At 35.8% G+C, this 16,492-nt stretch overlaps 1 protein-coding gene across 1 annotated transcript in view; it reads left to right on the top strand.

Annotated features, from left to right (window-relative positions):
- ipo11.S (importin 11 S homeolog) overlaps positions 1-16,492 on the top strand; it is a gene marked incomplete at its 5' end in the record, with an annotated part of 127,265 nt that overhangs the window by 34,875 nt on the left and 75,898 nt on the right. Inside the window, 10 exon segments of the mRNA NM_001091254.1 lie at positions 77-135; positions 3,121-3,169; positions 4,233-4,303; positions 4,737-4,929; positions 6,008-6,160; positions 7,580-7,623; positions 9,314-9,404; positions 9,715-9,762; positions 11,108-11,213; positions 12,943-13,069. Of these exon segments, the coding sequence (NP_001084723.1) occupies positions 77-135; positions 3,121-3,169; positions 4,233-4,303; positions 4,737-4,929; positions 6,008-6,160; positions 7,580-7,623; positions 9,314-9,404; positions 9,715-9,762; positions 11,108-11,213; positions 12,943-13,069 (941 nt within the window).

Genomic DNA, 16,492 nt, shown 5'->3' with positions numbered 1-16,492 from the left:
GCTTAATTACAAATGAAGTTAGATTTTGGCGCGGATTGTTGTCACATTAAACATATGCTTTAATTTTGTTTTTCAGTTCTTCGGAAACTTACTGTTCATGGATTTTTAGAACCCCACCAAAATTCTGATGTCACGGTAAATATTGTATCCCCTTGTTTTCCTAGGCAATATGCATAAATCCTCTGCTAGGTTGCTGGTTTGCGGGGGCTATATCTTTAATGTTATTTAATGTTACTATATTAGTACACAACAGAAAAAACTAGTGCTGCACATCACACACATGTTCATCAGCCGTCGCAGGCAGAGAAACAGACATTTTTTTTCACTAGCCTTAAAGTAAGACTTTTGTCTTTGATTTTACCATACAAGGATGTTCTTTTACAAGAAGGAAAGCACAGAGGTTTCAAAAAACAAATCTGTTAGAAACTAAATGGATTGCAGTAATAGACAGCACCAATCATCGATTTGTTATCTTTAAAAAGCCTTTATTGGGACATCGGCTCTGACCCCAAACACCCGGCAACGTTTCAGACCTTCCACGGTCTTTTCTCAAGCCTGGCTTGAGAAAAGACCGTGGAAGGTCTGAAACGTTGCCGGGTGTTTGGGGTCAGAGCCGATGTCCCAATAAAGGCTTTTTAAAGATAACAAATCGATGATTGGTGCTGTCTATTACTGCAATTTGAATTGATGAACGGATTGAGGCTGGAAACCGTTGGACGTGCATCATACTAAAGTTGTTTGGAGGTGAGGGTGCTGACTGTGTAAATTGAGAAACTAAATGGATAAAAAGAACAATTTTTTTAACCTTGTGCTAATGCTGGAAATGATCCATTATTCTCAGAAATAACAAAGAAGCCAGACACCAACCACTTGTCACTTTGTCTGTTAAAATGAATGAATGAGCAACACTTTCACTATACTTGATTACCCTATTATATGTGGTAGGCACAACTTAGAACACAGTGACTGAACACCTCATTATAGAAGACTGTGCAACCATTATTCTTGCACTGTGGCATCCAACACTATAACAATACCATCTTATTTAGAAATGTTCCCATTTTCTTTGACTCACAGTGAACAGAACATTTTTTAAAACTCACATTAGAAAATCTAATCTATAGAGGCTCATCTGTATCAGATAAGGAGTCAAATGCCCTTTTTTGTATTTGTAGGAAGTATTTGAAAATAATTGAAGAGCCAAAACTAGATGTCTTCCTTTTTATTGATCTATTATAACCTTTTTTTTATTTAAAGGGATACTGTTGTGGGAAAACATGTTTTTTTTTTTCAAAACACATCAGTTAATAGTGCTGTTCCAGTAGACTTCTGCACTGAAATCCATTTCTCAAAAGAGCTTTTTCAACAGATTTTTTTATATTTAATTTTTAAATCTGACATAGGGCTAGACATATTGTCAGTATTCCAGCTGCCCCCAATCATCATGTGTCTTGGAGTGATATCAACCCCCCCAGCAGCCTATCAACAGAACAATGGGAAGGTAACCAGATAGCAGCACCTTAACATAAGATAACAGCTCCCTGGTAGATCTAAGAACAGCACTCAATAGTAAAATCCTGGTCCCACTGAGACACATTCAGTTACATTGAGTAGGAGAAACAACAGCCTGCCAGAAAGTAGTTCCATCCTGAAGTTCTGGCTCTTTCTGAAAGCACATGACCAGGCAAAATGACCTGAGATGGCGCCTACACAAAAATATTACAACTAAAAAGAATACACTTGCTGGTTCAGGAATAACATTTTATATGGAAGAGTGAATTGTTTGGGAGTGTAAACAGTGTAATTTAGAAATAAAATCTACACCATAAAAATCATGACAGAATCCCTTTAAGAAGGGCTCTTTCTACTGTAATTTATTTTACTGACCCCGAAGTAGGGAGTGGTTAAGGAGCAAAGTGAAATTTAGCGATGCACCGAATCCACTATTTTGGATTTGACCGAACCCCCAAATCCTTTGCCAATGATTCGACTGAATACTGAATCCTAATTTGCATATGAAAAATAGGGGTGGGAAGGGGTAAACATTTTTTACGTCTTCTTTTGTGAGAAAAAGTCACACGATTTCCCTCCCTGCCCCTTATTTGCATATGCAAATTCGGGTTCGGTCGGGCAGAAGGATTTGGCTGAATCCCGAATAGAATCCTGGATTCGGTGCATCCCTAGTGAAAGTCCTCGGATAGACTGAAGAAATAAATAAATATAAATCTCAAAGCCAAAGGCAAATCTGTTCTTGCACACGTGCATGCAAGCATGATACAAATGTGTAATAGCTCCCTAGATACATGACCGAGAATTATACGAGTGAAAACAATAAAGAAAGATCTGGCTAAGGTAGTTGTATCCCTTTTATTACCCTGAAAAGTTTCAAGCACACAAATGGGTTAAGCACTACCGTATATACTCGAATATAAGCCGACCCGAGCCGAGGTAGACTTTTTCAGCACATTTTCGATGCTGAAAAACTCGGCTTATACTCGAGTATATGTGCAACTGTTGTCTTTTGAACAGAACCACAGCTCTTTACAAACACATTCCTTTCGCACATCATACTTTTGATTATGATTATTATATAAAAAATGAAAATTATATTATTTTTAGGGATGCACCGAATTCAGGATTTGTTTCAGGATTCGGCCTTTTCTGCAAGGTTCAGCCGAATCCAAGTGCCTTGCTAAACCAAATTTAAAAAATCACGTGACTTTTCATCATTCAAACAAGGAAATGAAAAATGGTTTAACCACGTGCGTCTCTTTCCTGCCTTTTATCCCTATTTACATATGCAAATTAAAGTTCGGATTTGGTTTGATATTCAACCTAATCTTTCACAAAGGATTTGGTGCGGCCGAATCCTAAAATAGTGGGTTTCGTGCTTCGCTAATTATTATCCAACCACTTTAAAGTTGTTTGTTACTCTATAGATGTAGCCGTTCTGAAAAGCCATAATCCCTGAACTTCAGACTAATATGGAAAATACTTCCTTTACGAAAAGAAAAACACAAATCACAGTTTGATATTCTTCATATAACTTAGTCTTGTATTCCTATAGGCAGGATGTCCAGTGCAATATGATTGAAGTATTGATTTGTTTTTATTTTCCAGGGCTTCCTGCTGGCTGTGTTTGTTAGATTAAAACAATTTTTAGATTGCAGTAAGTATCTGCCTGTATATAACAATATATCTGTGTTTAATTTCACATTTATAGAAATTTTCTTTTTCTGTTAAAAAAAGATCATAAGTGCTGCACCCCAGAGTGTAGAATGAACACCTTGATGGATCCTTTTTTTTTTTTTTTGCCCCTGGGCTGTTACCCATTGCATCCAATCAACCATTAGCTTTGTTTAGCTATAGGTTATATTTACAAACAGTGACTCTTTTCCTTTTAATAAGCACTGCAAGGAAGGGGCCCCTGGAGGGCAGTGAATAGGTGCTTATGTTGGTTTTTTTGGGGGGGGTTGTACTCGTTTAAATGACAGGCCTGCTATTTCTTGGAGTGGTGTTATTTAAGTTATTCACTTCAAAACTATTACTGCTTAAACCAATTATGAATAGAAATAAATATTTTACTAAATTTTATTAAATGCAACTTGGGGGTTATTTACTAAAATCTGAAAATTTCTCACTATTTTCTTAAAACCAATTCGACCACAATTTGCCGTATTTATCAATAAATTAAATCAAAAAAATCTGGTGCGGGAAAAGACTCGATAAAATCGTAAAAACGCGAATCGTTAGATTTTTTCGGATTTGATGCCCATAAAACCACCAATTCCAACGGGACATTTTCCATTCACTTCTACATGAACTTGGAAGGTTTGAGATGGAGTACTTTTTTATTCTGACTTTTTTTTAGCAGCCTCAGTGTTTAATAAATCACAAATGTCAGGATTTTTTTCTATGAAAAACTAGTTTGCCCTTTAAAACTCAGAAAAAAATCAGACTTTAATAAATAACCCCTTCTATGTATAGTTAATTTTACTGGCTATTATAACGCATATCTTTGGTCATTTTTGCTCCATTTTTCGCCTTGTTTTTCTCAATATTGAAATCTGTTTCCATCTCATTACGCTTTTAACCATTTTAGTGCCATAGTTCTTGAAATCTACTGCACTGACTGATTCCACCATTGTGCCAATGCCGTAGATCTACTGTACAAATCTCTGTGGCAAAAAGAGAGTAAATATAGACTGAATATATGGCTTCTTATTTTACAGGCAGAAATATTGGTGCAGAGCACGTGTGCAGGGAAAGACTCGAAAAGATTATTATTCTGTTTACTAAAGTGGTAAGACTATAGAAAAGATTTTTTTAAAGAAATATTTGCAAAAATGAATTTGTCTTCCGGTGTGATGCCATTGAGTCATTAATAAGACAATTTGTAGCTTTTTTTTTTTTTTTTTATGTAGTATTTAAATTTGTTGTTAATTTATACCATTTGGACTATAAACTGTATGGTTACTAGGGTCCCACTTAGCAACATGGCAGTGGTGAAGAAGAGATGATTTGAATAATATCGGAATTGCAGAGAGCACTAAAAACTATGTCCTGTTTGTTACCCCCTCACGCATTAGAATTGAACCCTCTCATGCTGTTTGTTTTTTAAAAATGTTAGATCTTTATGACTCCAGAGACCACAGTTGTTCGACTTTCACAATCACTTTGCTTTGGAGCACAGATCTCCATATATTTTTTTTCACCCCTGCATTTGTATTTTCTAGCTCCTAGATTTTCTGGATCAGCATCCAATTTCATTCATCCCCTTAATCCAGAGATCACTGGAGTTTGCAGTGAGCTATGTATTCACAGAAGCCGGTGATGGAATTCTATTTGAACGTTTCATTGTGCAGTGCATGAGTCTCATTAAGAGGATTGTTAAGGAAGATTGCTATATACCATCCAAAAACTTTGAAGGTACGCTATACATCTCTATAAATGTCTTGGGAAGGACTTTCTGTAAGTAAAACAGACCATTTTTTAAGCATGTGTAGTTACTTTATTTTCTTTTACATTTACAGACAATTGTTGGTAATAAAAAATGGCACAAAAAATGATTAAAAATGATTATCTTTGTACTGTATTTGCCTCATAGGAAAAATAAAAGGGTAATTTTATTATTATTATTAGTAGTACAGGTATAGGATCCCTTATCTGGAAACCCGATATCCAGAAAGCTCCAAATTACGGAATGGCTGTCTCCCATAGACTCCATTTTATCCAAATAATCCAAATTTTTAAAAATGATTTCCTTTTTCTCTGTAATAATAAAACAGTAGCTTGTACTTGATCCCAACTAAGATATAATTAATCCTTATTTGAAGCAAAACCAGCCTATTGGGTTTATTTAATGTTTAAATGAATTTCTAGTAGACTTAAGGCATGAAGACCCAAATTACGGAAAGATCTGTTATCCGGAAAACCCCAGGTCCTGAGCATTCTGGATAACAGGTCCCATACCTGTAGTAGATCAGCTTGCAGCTTTAGTAATGTTATTGTTTTGGCTGGGCACCCACAAATTCTACCACATAACCCTTTTATTGTATTAAAGTCCCCTTGCAAGATACGACCTAGGAGTAGGCATGATGTCTCTAAAATCAACATCCATGGGCTGAAATACTTTATTCAGGGGCTACCCACTAAGGCAGTGGTTCCCAAACTTTGGGTCTTGCTGAGCCTTGCTTGCTGGGCCTTGAGAAGTGGCATAATGGATCCAATCTGAAGTCATTTGGGGGATGGGTAGATTGCCAATATGCTTTCCTAGATACACTTGAAAGCTCAGCACAGCTCGATGCTCAGTTTAGAGAGAGTGATGTTTGGAACAAACATTTATTTGATATATAGATATATTTTTTTTTCCAGTACTAGACACACACAATTCAGCAAAAACATTTTAGCTTGTAGTGAGCCTTTGAATATGTTTTAAGCACTTTAAATGTAAATGTTGCACATTGTTTTTTTTCCAGAAAGTTTATTAATGTCCAAAATTTTCCAGACAGCAAACCGGAAACCATTAATGCTCATCAAATAAAACAGTCGTTCTTCACATACCAAACACTGACAGAGCTATGCCGAAGACTGGTTACTCATTATTTCATTTTAAGTGATGAAGAACTTGCTATGTGGGAAGAGGATCCTGAAGGTTTTGGTAAGCAAATGTTAAAATAATCAGTTTACAGGTTTGGCTGCACTTCATATCTGCCATTTCCTAAGAACAGTGTTACTGTTGTTCTTGCTTGTAAACTATTTTAATATTAACTACAACACAAGCATTGTTTTACAGTCTCACACAGGCAATTTTGTTCCATCCCTGATTTTATGGTCTCAGAATTTAAAGGCAAAAATTAATTCCCATTTTTACTTTCTTTACTGACAAAGAAATCTGTCCCCAATATACTTCAATTAAGAAATCTGTACCTTTTTTATGAAAAACATGATTGTATGCAGGACAATTCCCCCATTGCTTGAATTGCTGTGACTGCTGCGGATATAAATCTCAACACGGTCGCCGGCTGCACTACAGGGAAACAAACCGGGTGGGCCTGAGTTTTGCACAGCGGGGAAGGAAGGTGCGAGGGTTAATTCGCATAAAGATTAGTTAAGACCAGACAGGTTATGCAGACAAAACATAAAATAAACCTGCACATTTCTTCTCTGCCATTCAAATATATGATCATTTCTATGCAGAGCAGATAGGGACTGTCTAAAGCTTCCTATCTGCAGCAGTCAGAGCAAGTAAAGTGAAGGCGGAAATTCACTGCATACAGTCGGGTTTCTTATAAAATTGGTACAAATGTTGTACCATTGGAAATAGGTTTCTTTTTCATTTAAACTAAAAATGGGATTTTATTGGTTTGGCTTTACATCCCCTTTAGCAATTTTTATCTGGTCCCCTGGCATGGTTATACAGTAGATTCCACATTTTAAGTTATCACCCGCAATTATTTTGATGTAATAGCAAGGCCAATAACATATTGCTTTACTAAGATTTTTTCTTTTTAAATGGAATAGAAATGTGTTGCATATTAATTATTTTTAAAGCTCCCCAAAAATGCCCCCACTACTGACTTGTTAATGGCCTGCAAGCACATGTTAAGTAGTGATAAGAACATTAAAAAGGCCCATCTCATTGTTGCCCGGAGGCATTGTAGATTTTTCTGCAGAAATCAAAATCTACCAACAATTATGAATAAGTAAAAGCTTAGCATATACCCCAATATGTAATAAAAGTCACTATGAATGCTATGATGCAGTAACCTATAGCAACCCACAAGATACGTATATATTTTTATTTTTATTTTTAACCAGGTGTCTAGTAAAAGCATCCGGTTGATTAGGTGCACGAGTTGATTCAACCAGTAGCAAATTTTGAACCTTTTATAACTTTCTCCAATAAATGACTAAAATTATCTGTATATAGTATGAACAAGAATTAGGTGAAAAAAATAAACAATAGTTAATAATTTTTCTGAATGTTAATATTGTATATTTTTTTTGTTTTAGCACAAAGCATGTCAAAAGCATAGTGCTAAGCCAACTGTATATTCTCGTTTATGTTTACTTTTAGCTGTAGAGGAAACCGGAGGAGATTCATGGAAATACAGTTTAAGGGTACGAGTTTTATATTTTCTTTTTATATATTTTAATAGGTACTATAGGCATGTTTAAAATTAAAAGACAATGCATCCGGAAAACTTTGATGTTAATTCATATTCTCCCATAATTATTATTTCCTGATTGGGGTTGTTACAGTGAAAAAGAAAAAACATTTGATAAACTTGCCATGGTCTTTGTTAAAGGGATTCTGTCATGATTTTTATGGTGTAATTTTTATTTCTAAATTACACTGTTTACGCAGCAAATAATTCACTCTAACATGTAAAATGTTATTCCGGAACCGATAAGTGTTTTTTTTTAGCTGTAATATTGGTGTGTAGGTGCCATCTCATGTCATTTTGCCTGGTCATGTGCTTTCAGAAAGAGCCAGCACTTAAGGATGAAACTGCTTTATGGCAGGCTGTTGTTTCTCCTACTCAATGTAACTGAAGGTGTTGCAGTGGGACCTGGATTTTTACTATTGAGCATTGCTCTTAGACCTACCAGGGAGCTTTCCCAACATCAATCGATTATTTCATATAGTAAGAGGAGAGCACTCCTAAATAGCAATATGCTGTGAATATATTTATTCAGGTTTACTACAATGTAGTAGTCCTGAATAAATATATTCACAGCATATTGCTATCTTGGAGTGCTCTCCTCTTACTATATGAAATAATCGATTGATGTTGGGAAAGTCGTAACCCAGAAGAGGATTAGATGCATTCGTAGCTAACTAAGGCAGAGTGGAGAACTTCTGTGTTTAATTTATCTACCAGGGAGCTGTTATCTTGTGTTAGGGAGCTGCTATCTGGTTACCTTCCCATTGTTCAGCTGTTAGGCTGCTTAGGGGGGGGGGGAGAGGGTGATATCGCTCACATTTGCAGTAAAGAGTGTCTGAAGTTTATCAGAATACAAGTCACATGACTGGGGGCTCCTGAGAAACTGACAATATGTCTAACCCCATTTCAGATTTCAAAAATCAAATATAAAAAAATCAGTTTGCTCTTTTGAGGGATTTGAGTGCAGAATTCTGCTGGAGCAGCGCTATCAACTGATGCGTTTTGAAAAAAACACGTTTTCCCATGACATGATCCCTTTAAGGAACCAATCATTGCTATGAAATGCTAGGAAATGTAACTGCAAATTTGCAATAGGGCTTTTTATGAAGTGTCTGTTTGCTAGAATACAGTTTACCCTTGCATCCAGGCAGCTGTTTGAATATGGATAGTAAAGGGCCTAAATAGAAAGAAGTCTAACAAAAAGTATGAAAAAATTATTGACTCAAAGAATAATCGTTTTTAGCAATGGTGACCCCCCCCCATTTAAAATTCTGAAAAGGGCAAATAACTGAAAAACTTTAAAAAAAAAAGAAAGAAAACCAATTGGTAATTTGCTAAGATTAGACTATTCTATAACATAGTAAAAGTTGGCTGAAAGGTGAACCGACCATTTAAGCATTTATTTTTCATATCAGTTATTAGGCTCAAAAATAATATCATCATGTTGGTGCAAAAAATATATATTTAATGTTGTTGCACAAACAGTTGTCAAGTTTAAATATGAATGAAATAGTTTCACTGGGCATTGATACCTACTGTTTTAATGCAGAAACAGGTAAGTAAGAAATGTAATTACTCATTTTTTAATTTGCAAAAAAACTTGTATAAATCTTTTTTTTTTTTTTTTTTAATATCTTCTACAGCCTTGCTCTGAAGTCCTTTTTATTGACATTTTCCATGAATACAGTGGAACACTTACACCGGTACTATTGAATATGGTTGACACAATAAAAGGTTTGTACATATTTTATATATCACATTTTATATACACTGTACTTACTGTATCATATAAATACAGTTTTTATTTGGCTAAATATTATTTGAAAAGTTAACGTTGGCTTCTTTCATGAGTTTGGTTGTCTGTACAGTGTGTACAGTTTAAAGTATAGTTAGGTTTTTTCCTGTAGACTTGTGCCCCACATATACCCTAAACAACTTATTCAAGGATTGTTCTAACCAGAAGTTATTTTAATTGTTGTTATTGTTCTTTTGTGTTTGGATTCTACTGCTATCATTAAAGATATTGTGCTTTTATTCATTCAAGGTCCTACATGTGTAGAAGATCTAAATGCTTTGCGGATTAAGGAAACCGGTAAGAAGCATGTCTGGCCAGTGTGGCTCACTCACAACTGTTCCTCACCCTAGACCAGAGTTCTTTGTTCAGTATATTTAGAGAGTAAACAGAACACAATTTGGACACAGCATAGCTATGTTTCGAGTTGTTTAAAACGAGATTTTGTCCATTTCATCAGCAGCTAGGTTTAAATTAATTTTATTTTATTTCTATTTCCAAAAAAGATTCCGTTATCCAGAAAACTGCGAATTACAGAAAGGCTGTCCCCCATAGACTCCATTTTATCTAAATAATCAACATTTTTAAAAATGATTTCATTTTTCTCTGTAATAATAAAACAGTACCCTGTATTTGATCCCAACTAAGATATAATTCATCCTTGTTGGAAGCAAAACCAGCCTATTGGGTTTATTTAATTTTTACAAACTTTACATCATTTTCTAGTAGACTGGGAGGCCCATCAAAGGTCGAATTTTGAATTCATGTGACTTTTTTTTTTTTTAATTCGAATATACTCACAATTCAACTGGGAGGTTATTTAAGAAAAAATTCAATGTCCAATATTTGATTGAATGGTTCTAACCCGAAAATTTGAATCGTATTCGTTTCATATCCGAATTGTACAAATCGAGGTTTTCTCACGGAAAAAAAAAAACTTGAATGTCAGGAAGGCTATTAACATCTTTAAATGGCTCAAGAGACCTCTGCCATTTACTTGTAAATGTACTTGCCAGGTTTTAGGTGGCGAATATTCAAATTAGGACTGTTTCCATGGTTGAGGTGTGATAAATCTCACATTAAAATTTACATTTGAATAGGGGGATTAAAATTTGAATGTGTGAATTTTGACACTCGAAATTCTAATTTACTATTTGACCTTTGATAAATCTGTCCCTTTAAGAACGAAGTTCCAAATTATGGCTATATCCGTTATCAAGAAAGACCTGAGCATTCTGGATAAAACAGGTCCTATACCTGTATTGTATGGTTCATCAGTTCATCAAACCCAATATTTATTTGTACAAAGACAACATAATAAATGTTTCTGAAAAATATTCGATTGTAATCAAATATAACATATTTCCCACAGTGTTGCTTAAGTGTTATAGCTTGCACTATTATGGCCAATCTATTGGCAATAAACTGTCTAGGCAGCTTTCCTTCTCCTTAAAGAATGCTCTCTATAGTGCAATTTCCTAGCGAAGAAGAAAGGTCATCATGCAGCTAATGCTATGGGTTATGGAATGATTTCAAATGTTTGCCAATAGGATTTATAGACTCAACAAAAACATTGATATATGTAGTTGTTATATGTATTTTAACTTTAATTTTCTTATTTTAACTTGTTTTTCTTTTCGGATAGTGTATAATGCTGTTGGACTAGCGTCATATGAATTATTTGACTGCATAGACTTTGATGAGTGGTTTCAGAGTCAGCTACTAGGAGAGCTTGGAGTTGCCCATGACAGGTAAAAACGGCATCGTTTTTGTTGATATTTTACAACACAGATTAAAGGGGAGCGTTCAGTATTGGTTCTTTAGGTATTTAGGCATTTATTTGTCAGTTCCTTGACTCATGCTGTATGTCAGTGACGCAATATACCTGTTCTGATGGATTCCAGCATTCCTGATGGAGTCAGCAATTTATAATGCACCTGCTGACTTACTACATAGGTGAGTTGTTTGCAGTAGGAAGCAAATGAGTAAAGACACAATAATATTTAAAAATCTGATTCACTACAATATGGGTTAATATTTATAGCAATGACAGTTGCCCTTAAGGCTGGCAAAATATGGAGCAATATAGTTTGCCTACTTAACCACCAGGGGGTGACCAAACTGGTCAAAGATCTGCTTGTTTGCCAAGAGTGAAACACACTGTATAAATGAAAATGTATTTAACAGAAGAAATATATTTAGATTGATAGAAATACTGAGCTGCCTGAAACGGTTTCTAGAAAATGGTTGGAGCTTCAGTGGTGACTGTGAAATATGCTTATTGCTAGCACAGTGAGCCTCAGGCAGTATTTTTGATTGTTGATTCTAGCACATAACAAGGTAAGAATTAACAAGAATATATATTTATATTTCATGGATATCAGAATTCATATGGAAACATATCTTTAAACTTCAATAAATGTTATGCAAACGTCTGTAGAAATGTTCACCATATTTTTGACTTCTGTATCATACACATCACCACAGTCTTTATAACTGAAGATCTGTTCCTCCAAAGATGCCCCAGTAGCCAAATTGAGTTTAGGGACCTATTCACAAAATACTGTATATATAGAAAATAAATGTCATAATACATGATAAAGTTGATTAGTAATTCAGATTTACATAAACTGTCAGCATGGAAACCAGTGCATTCTGTATCAGCATCAATTAATAATCAGTCCTGTAACATCCTAAGCAGACCAGAGCACACTGAGCATGTGCAGTGCCAGCAGCAGGCAAAATATGTACTATCAGGATCAAAGATGGGGAGATGCTGCAGACTATGCTTATTGTGGTAATGACCATAATGCTGTGGTCATTACTACTGTAAGGCAGCTCAACTTCTGGGATGATTCCGTACAGGTATGAGATCTGTTATCCTGAAACTTGTTATCCAGAAAGCTCCGAATTACGGACTGGCTGGCTCCCGTAGACTCAATTTTATCCAAATAATCCAAATCTTTTTTAAATGATTTCCTTTTTCTCTGTAATAATACAACAGTAGCTTGTACTTGATCCCAACTAAGATATAATTAATCCTTATTGGAAGCAAACCCCATAAAGCCTATTGTGTTTAATGTTTACTTGATTTTCTAGTAGACTTAAGGTAGAAGATCTAAATTACAGAAAGATCCATTAGCCGGAAAACCCAGGTCCTGAGCATTCTGAATAAACGTTCCCATACCTGTACGGAACTACAGATTTTCTAGTAATAGTTTTCTGACTCCCCACTGCTGCATAAAGAAAGAGGGATAGTGAACATAAACTTATTTCAGACAATGCAGAATATTAAATTAATTGATTGAAAGTTTCTTATTTCAGTAGGAGGAAGCGTATATTACATTTTCATTTTGGCAATAGTTTCCCTTTTAATGGAAAAGTTATACAATTATTATAGTGATTCTTACTATTTTTAGATCTGTGTTCTGATGGCACATGTTTTATTACTTATTCACACTTGCAATTTGATTATCTCAGGTACAAACTGTTACGTCGCAGAGTAATATGGCTGATTGGACAATGGGTTTCTGTGAAATTCAAGGCTGATTTGAGACCTTTACTTTATGAAGCTATTCTCAGTTTGTTGCAAGATCCAGATTTAGTGGTAGGTATATGTAAATGCAACGTGTTATTCATTTGTCTAATTAGTAATTACATTTTTGCTTTTGCTTTAAAGAATATTTGCACTGATATAACTTATATTTACCTTGTGTCCACTGGGTATGTATATTTAGCCAAGGCCAGTATTTTCATATAACGATAGACTCAAGGCTTATGAAAGCAACCTCTCCGGTACCTTGTGTTGCTAGTAAGAGCTTGGCTTTGCTTGTCCCTTCATTTACGCAGGCACTGTAGATGGAGACGAAAAAAATTATATTATAAGCCATTTCTTTAACTTAATAATGCTCTATGGTGATGTCATAATTGTGTGTGACGGGTAGCACAATGCGTATATTTTACAGCACTAAACATGCACTTAAATTGCTGCCAAAAGAATTCAACCTAACCTTTTAATCTGTAACTGCAGAAGACAGTAATTGAAATAATAGATGGTAAAGTCCTTTGAATATTTAATCGAAAATGTACTCCTTCTAAAGAAGCCATACAGCTTTTAATTACTCCTAATCTTAAATGTTTGCGTCAACTCTGTGCACCTACATACCTGTTGAAGGCACAGATTAAAAGGTAGTTTGTTTAAAAATACACTCTATTATTATGATTATAGACAAAGCTGGTTGTGAGGGTCCCAGTTATGTTTCCTGTCAGTGAATTGCAAACTAGCCTGATGCTAGCAACCTTAATAAAGGCAAACTGTACTATACTTTATGATTTGCCATTTGAAAAGTGACTATGCATGAGCCAACCCATGAAGCACTCTAAGACGGATCTGGCCATTGTGTATGGCCACTTTAATATTGTTCAGTTGTCTCAGAAAAACAGGAATTGAAAAGGAGTTTAAGGGGGTTATTTATCAAAATCCAAAAATATCTCATTATTTTCTGAAATATACTCCGACCAAATCCACACGGGTTACTTCCCCTTGTTTATCAACACATTTTCCCGAAAAATTCCAGTGCGGGAAAAAACTTGTGAAAATGGTACAAAATTTCGAATTGTACAATTTTTTCTGATTTTTTCCCCCTGAATAATCAGACTTTTACAGATTTTTGCCCGAAAACCACAAAATCTTTTGATTATTGCAGGAAACCAAGCACAGATCAGGATATCTTCAGGAGATCTCCCATTGACTTATATACAACCTTGGCAGGTCTGAGATGCCGGATTTTCAGATTTAGACTTTTTCTATCCTCGGTGTATAATAAACCCCGAAAAATTTGGTTTTTTTTTTAACACTAAAAATTCAGATTTTATGGTAAAAAACAACAAATTTTTTTGAGTTTTTTGGCATTCTGACTCTGATATATAACCCCCTTAGTGGTGTCCCTAGTCTTCATTTCTTTTCAGCTAGAAAATTTCTGTGAGGCCAATAATCCTCTATTTAGCAGGATCGCAGTGTTATCATTTTAAACGGGCCCAATATTTACCATACAATTAAATTTTTTCCTACTTATATATTCCCAAATGCTTGGGCAATATTGGCCCAGCTGATTTCAGTCATTTGTAGAGAACTCATGGTGACCCTACTTGGAAGCATCATGATGGATAGTACCTCCTTTAAGGACGTCTGCTTTATTTTTGTCACGCTGCATCTATTGAAAGCAGCGAAGCCATAAATGACTTGAAAATATATATTCTTTAATGTATGGTGCTTTCACCTGTTCTATTCAGTGTTTATGGATATGACTTATGGCATGTGATTGACTAAATCTTATGTCATCTAATATTTTATCTGAGTTCCCTGACCTGCATAAAAGTACTTGACCTGTGGCCTCTTGCCTTAATGTGGTCATGTATCTCCTCTGTAACCTAAAAGAGGAACATTCATCATCATAAATAGCCATCATTCATATCACTCCCTGTCCCACTGGAGCTTATTGTTCTTTTTTTAATATAAAAACACACACACACACACACACACACACACACACGGCTAAATTGAATCTTTAGCCGGTTAATCTGCCAATTTGTTTTTGGAAAGAGCACTCACCATTTCCAACTGCTGTGCAACCGGGTCTTCTACTTAACTTATATTTTACAACTTTATATTTTTGCCTTCATTGTTTCCCTTGGTGTTTAAAGGAGAAGGAAAGGCTTTGTACACTTGGGGGTGTCAAATGTTAGGCACCCCCAAGTGATTGTATTGACTTACTGAAACCCCGGGCCGGTGCTCCTATCAGCAGAAAACTGCACGGCCCAGGGTTATACCAGTGAGCACCAGGGAACAATCCTCTTCCGGCATCTTCCTCTTCGAAATAGCCGAATTTTTTGTTAAAGTTCGGCTTTTCGTTCTGCTGTGCATGCGCAGTCGCTCAAAGGAAAGAGGAAGGTTGAAGAGGATCGCTCGGTGGCTCTCACTGGTATCACCCCAGGCTGTGCAGTTTTCTACTGATGGGAGCACCGGCCCAGGGGTTTCAGGTGAGTCAATACAATCACTTGGGGGTCCCTAACATTTGACACCCCCAAGTGTACAAAGTCTTTCCTTCTCCGTTAATGCTCCTGTTCAAGATTTTTTTGCTGAATTTAACCAGGTGCATGTTATAATATCTAATCATCAAAGGCCCATTTCAAAACTTTTTCTTGGTGGCCAAGTGCTCAGATTTGTTTTTAGTTAATGGCAATATTTTTTAAATTAATCTTCCTGTGGGAGGAAAACCTGGTGGAAACACACACTACAATTGCCAGGTCTGATTTTCAAAACCAGCCAGAGTCAGCTATAAAACCATCCCAAAGCTAGCCAAAAGGCACTTCAGAAGTAGCCCAAAAATAGCACAATATGTGAAATAAAAAAAAGTCTAAAAGTAATTATGAATTAATAAGTGAAAAACACCTTTTTAAAATTTTCACTGTTTCGCAAATTTTTCCATGAAGCAAAACTGTACAGGTTCGCCCGTCACCAGGGGCGTAAATACAGAGGGGGGCCCAGGAGGCCCTATTACATATACAATCTCAATAAATATTGGCTAAACAGATCAACCTCTAGACATTTTGGTGCCCAGCAGATTTTTAACCCAAAATTGTCTGAAAGTCACCGGAAAATGCGAGAATGTTTAAGAGTGACGGGAGACTGGGGTACAGAGCCCAAAATCTGGTAACTCCCGACTTCTACACAAGTCAGTCCTAATGCATGCTGGGTATCGTAGTCTTACATTAAACTTGGCAAATTGTTAAAGAAAAACGACATTGCCCAACATGTATTGGGAGACGCAGGCTTGGCACATTAGGGCAAGAAAAAACTTTGGCTGGTTTCCAAATTATAAACCAGCCAAAGGCCCAAACAGTAGCCCAAATCTGTACCTTGGCTAGTTTGTACTTTCAAAACGTGCCTGGGCTTTAAATTAGTAGCACAGTTTGGTTGGAAAACCGCCAACCTGGCAACCCTGACCCACACAGACAAGAGGAGAATACA

The sequence above is a fragment of the Xenopus laevis genome, chromosome 1S, assembly GCF_017654675.1.
Source record: "Xenopus laevis strain J_2021 chromosome 1S, Xenopus_laevis_v10.1, whole genome shotgun sequence".
Taxonomy (NCBI): Eukaryota; Metazoa; Chordata; class Amphibia; order Anura; family Pipidae; genus Xenopus; species Xenopus laevis.
The sequence above is the reverse complement of the archived record's forward strand: the minus strand, read 5'-3'. Positions and strand labels throughout refer to the sequence as shown.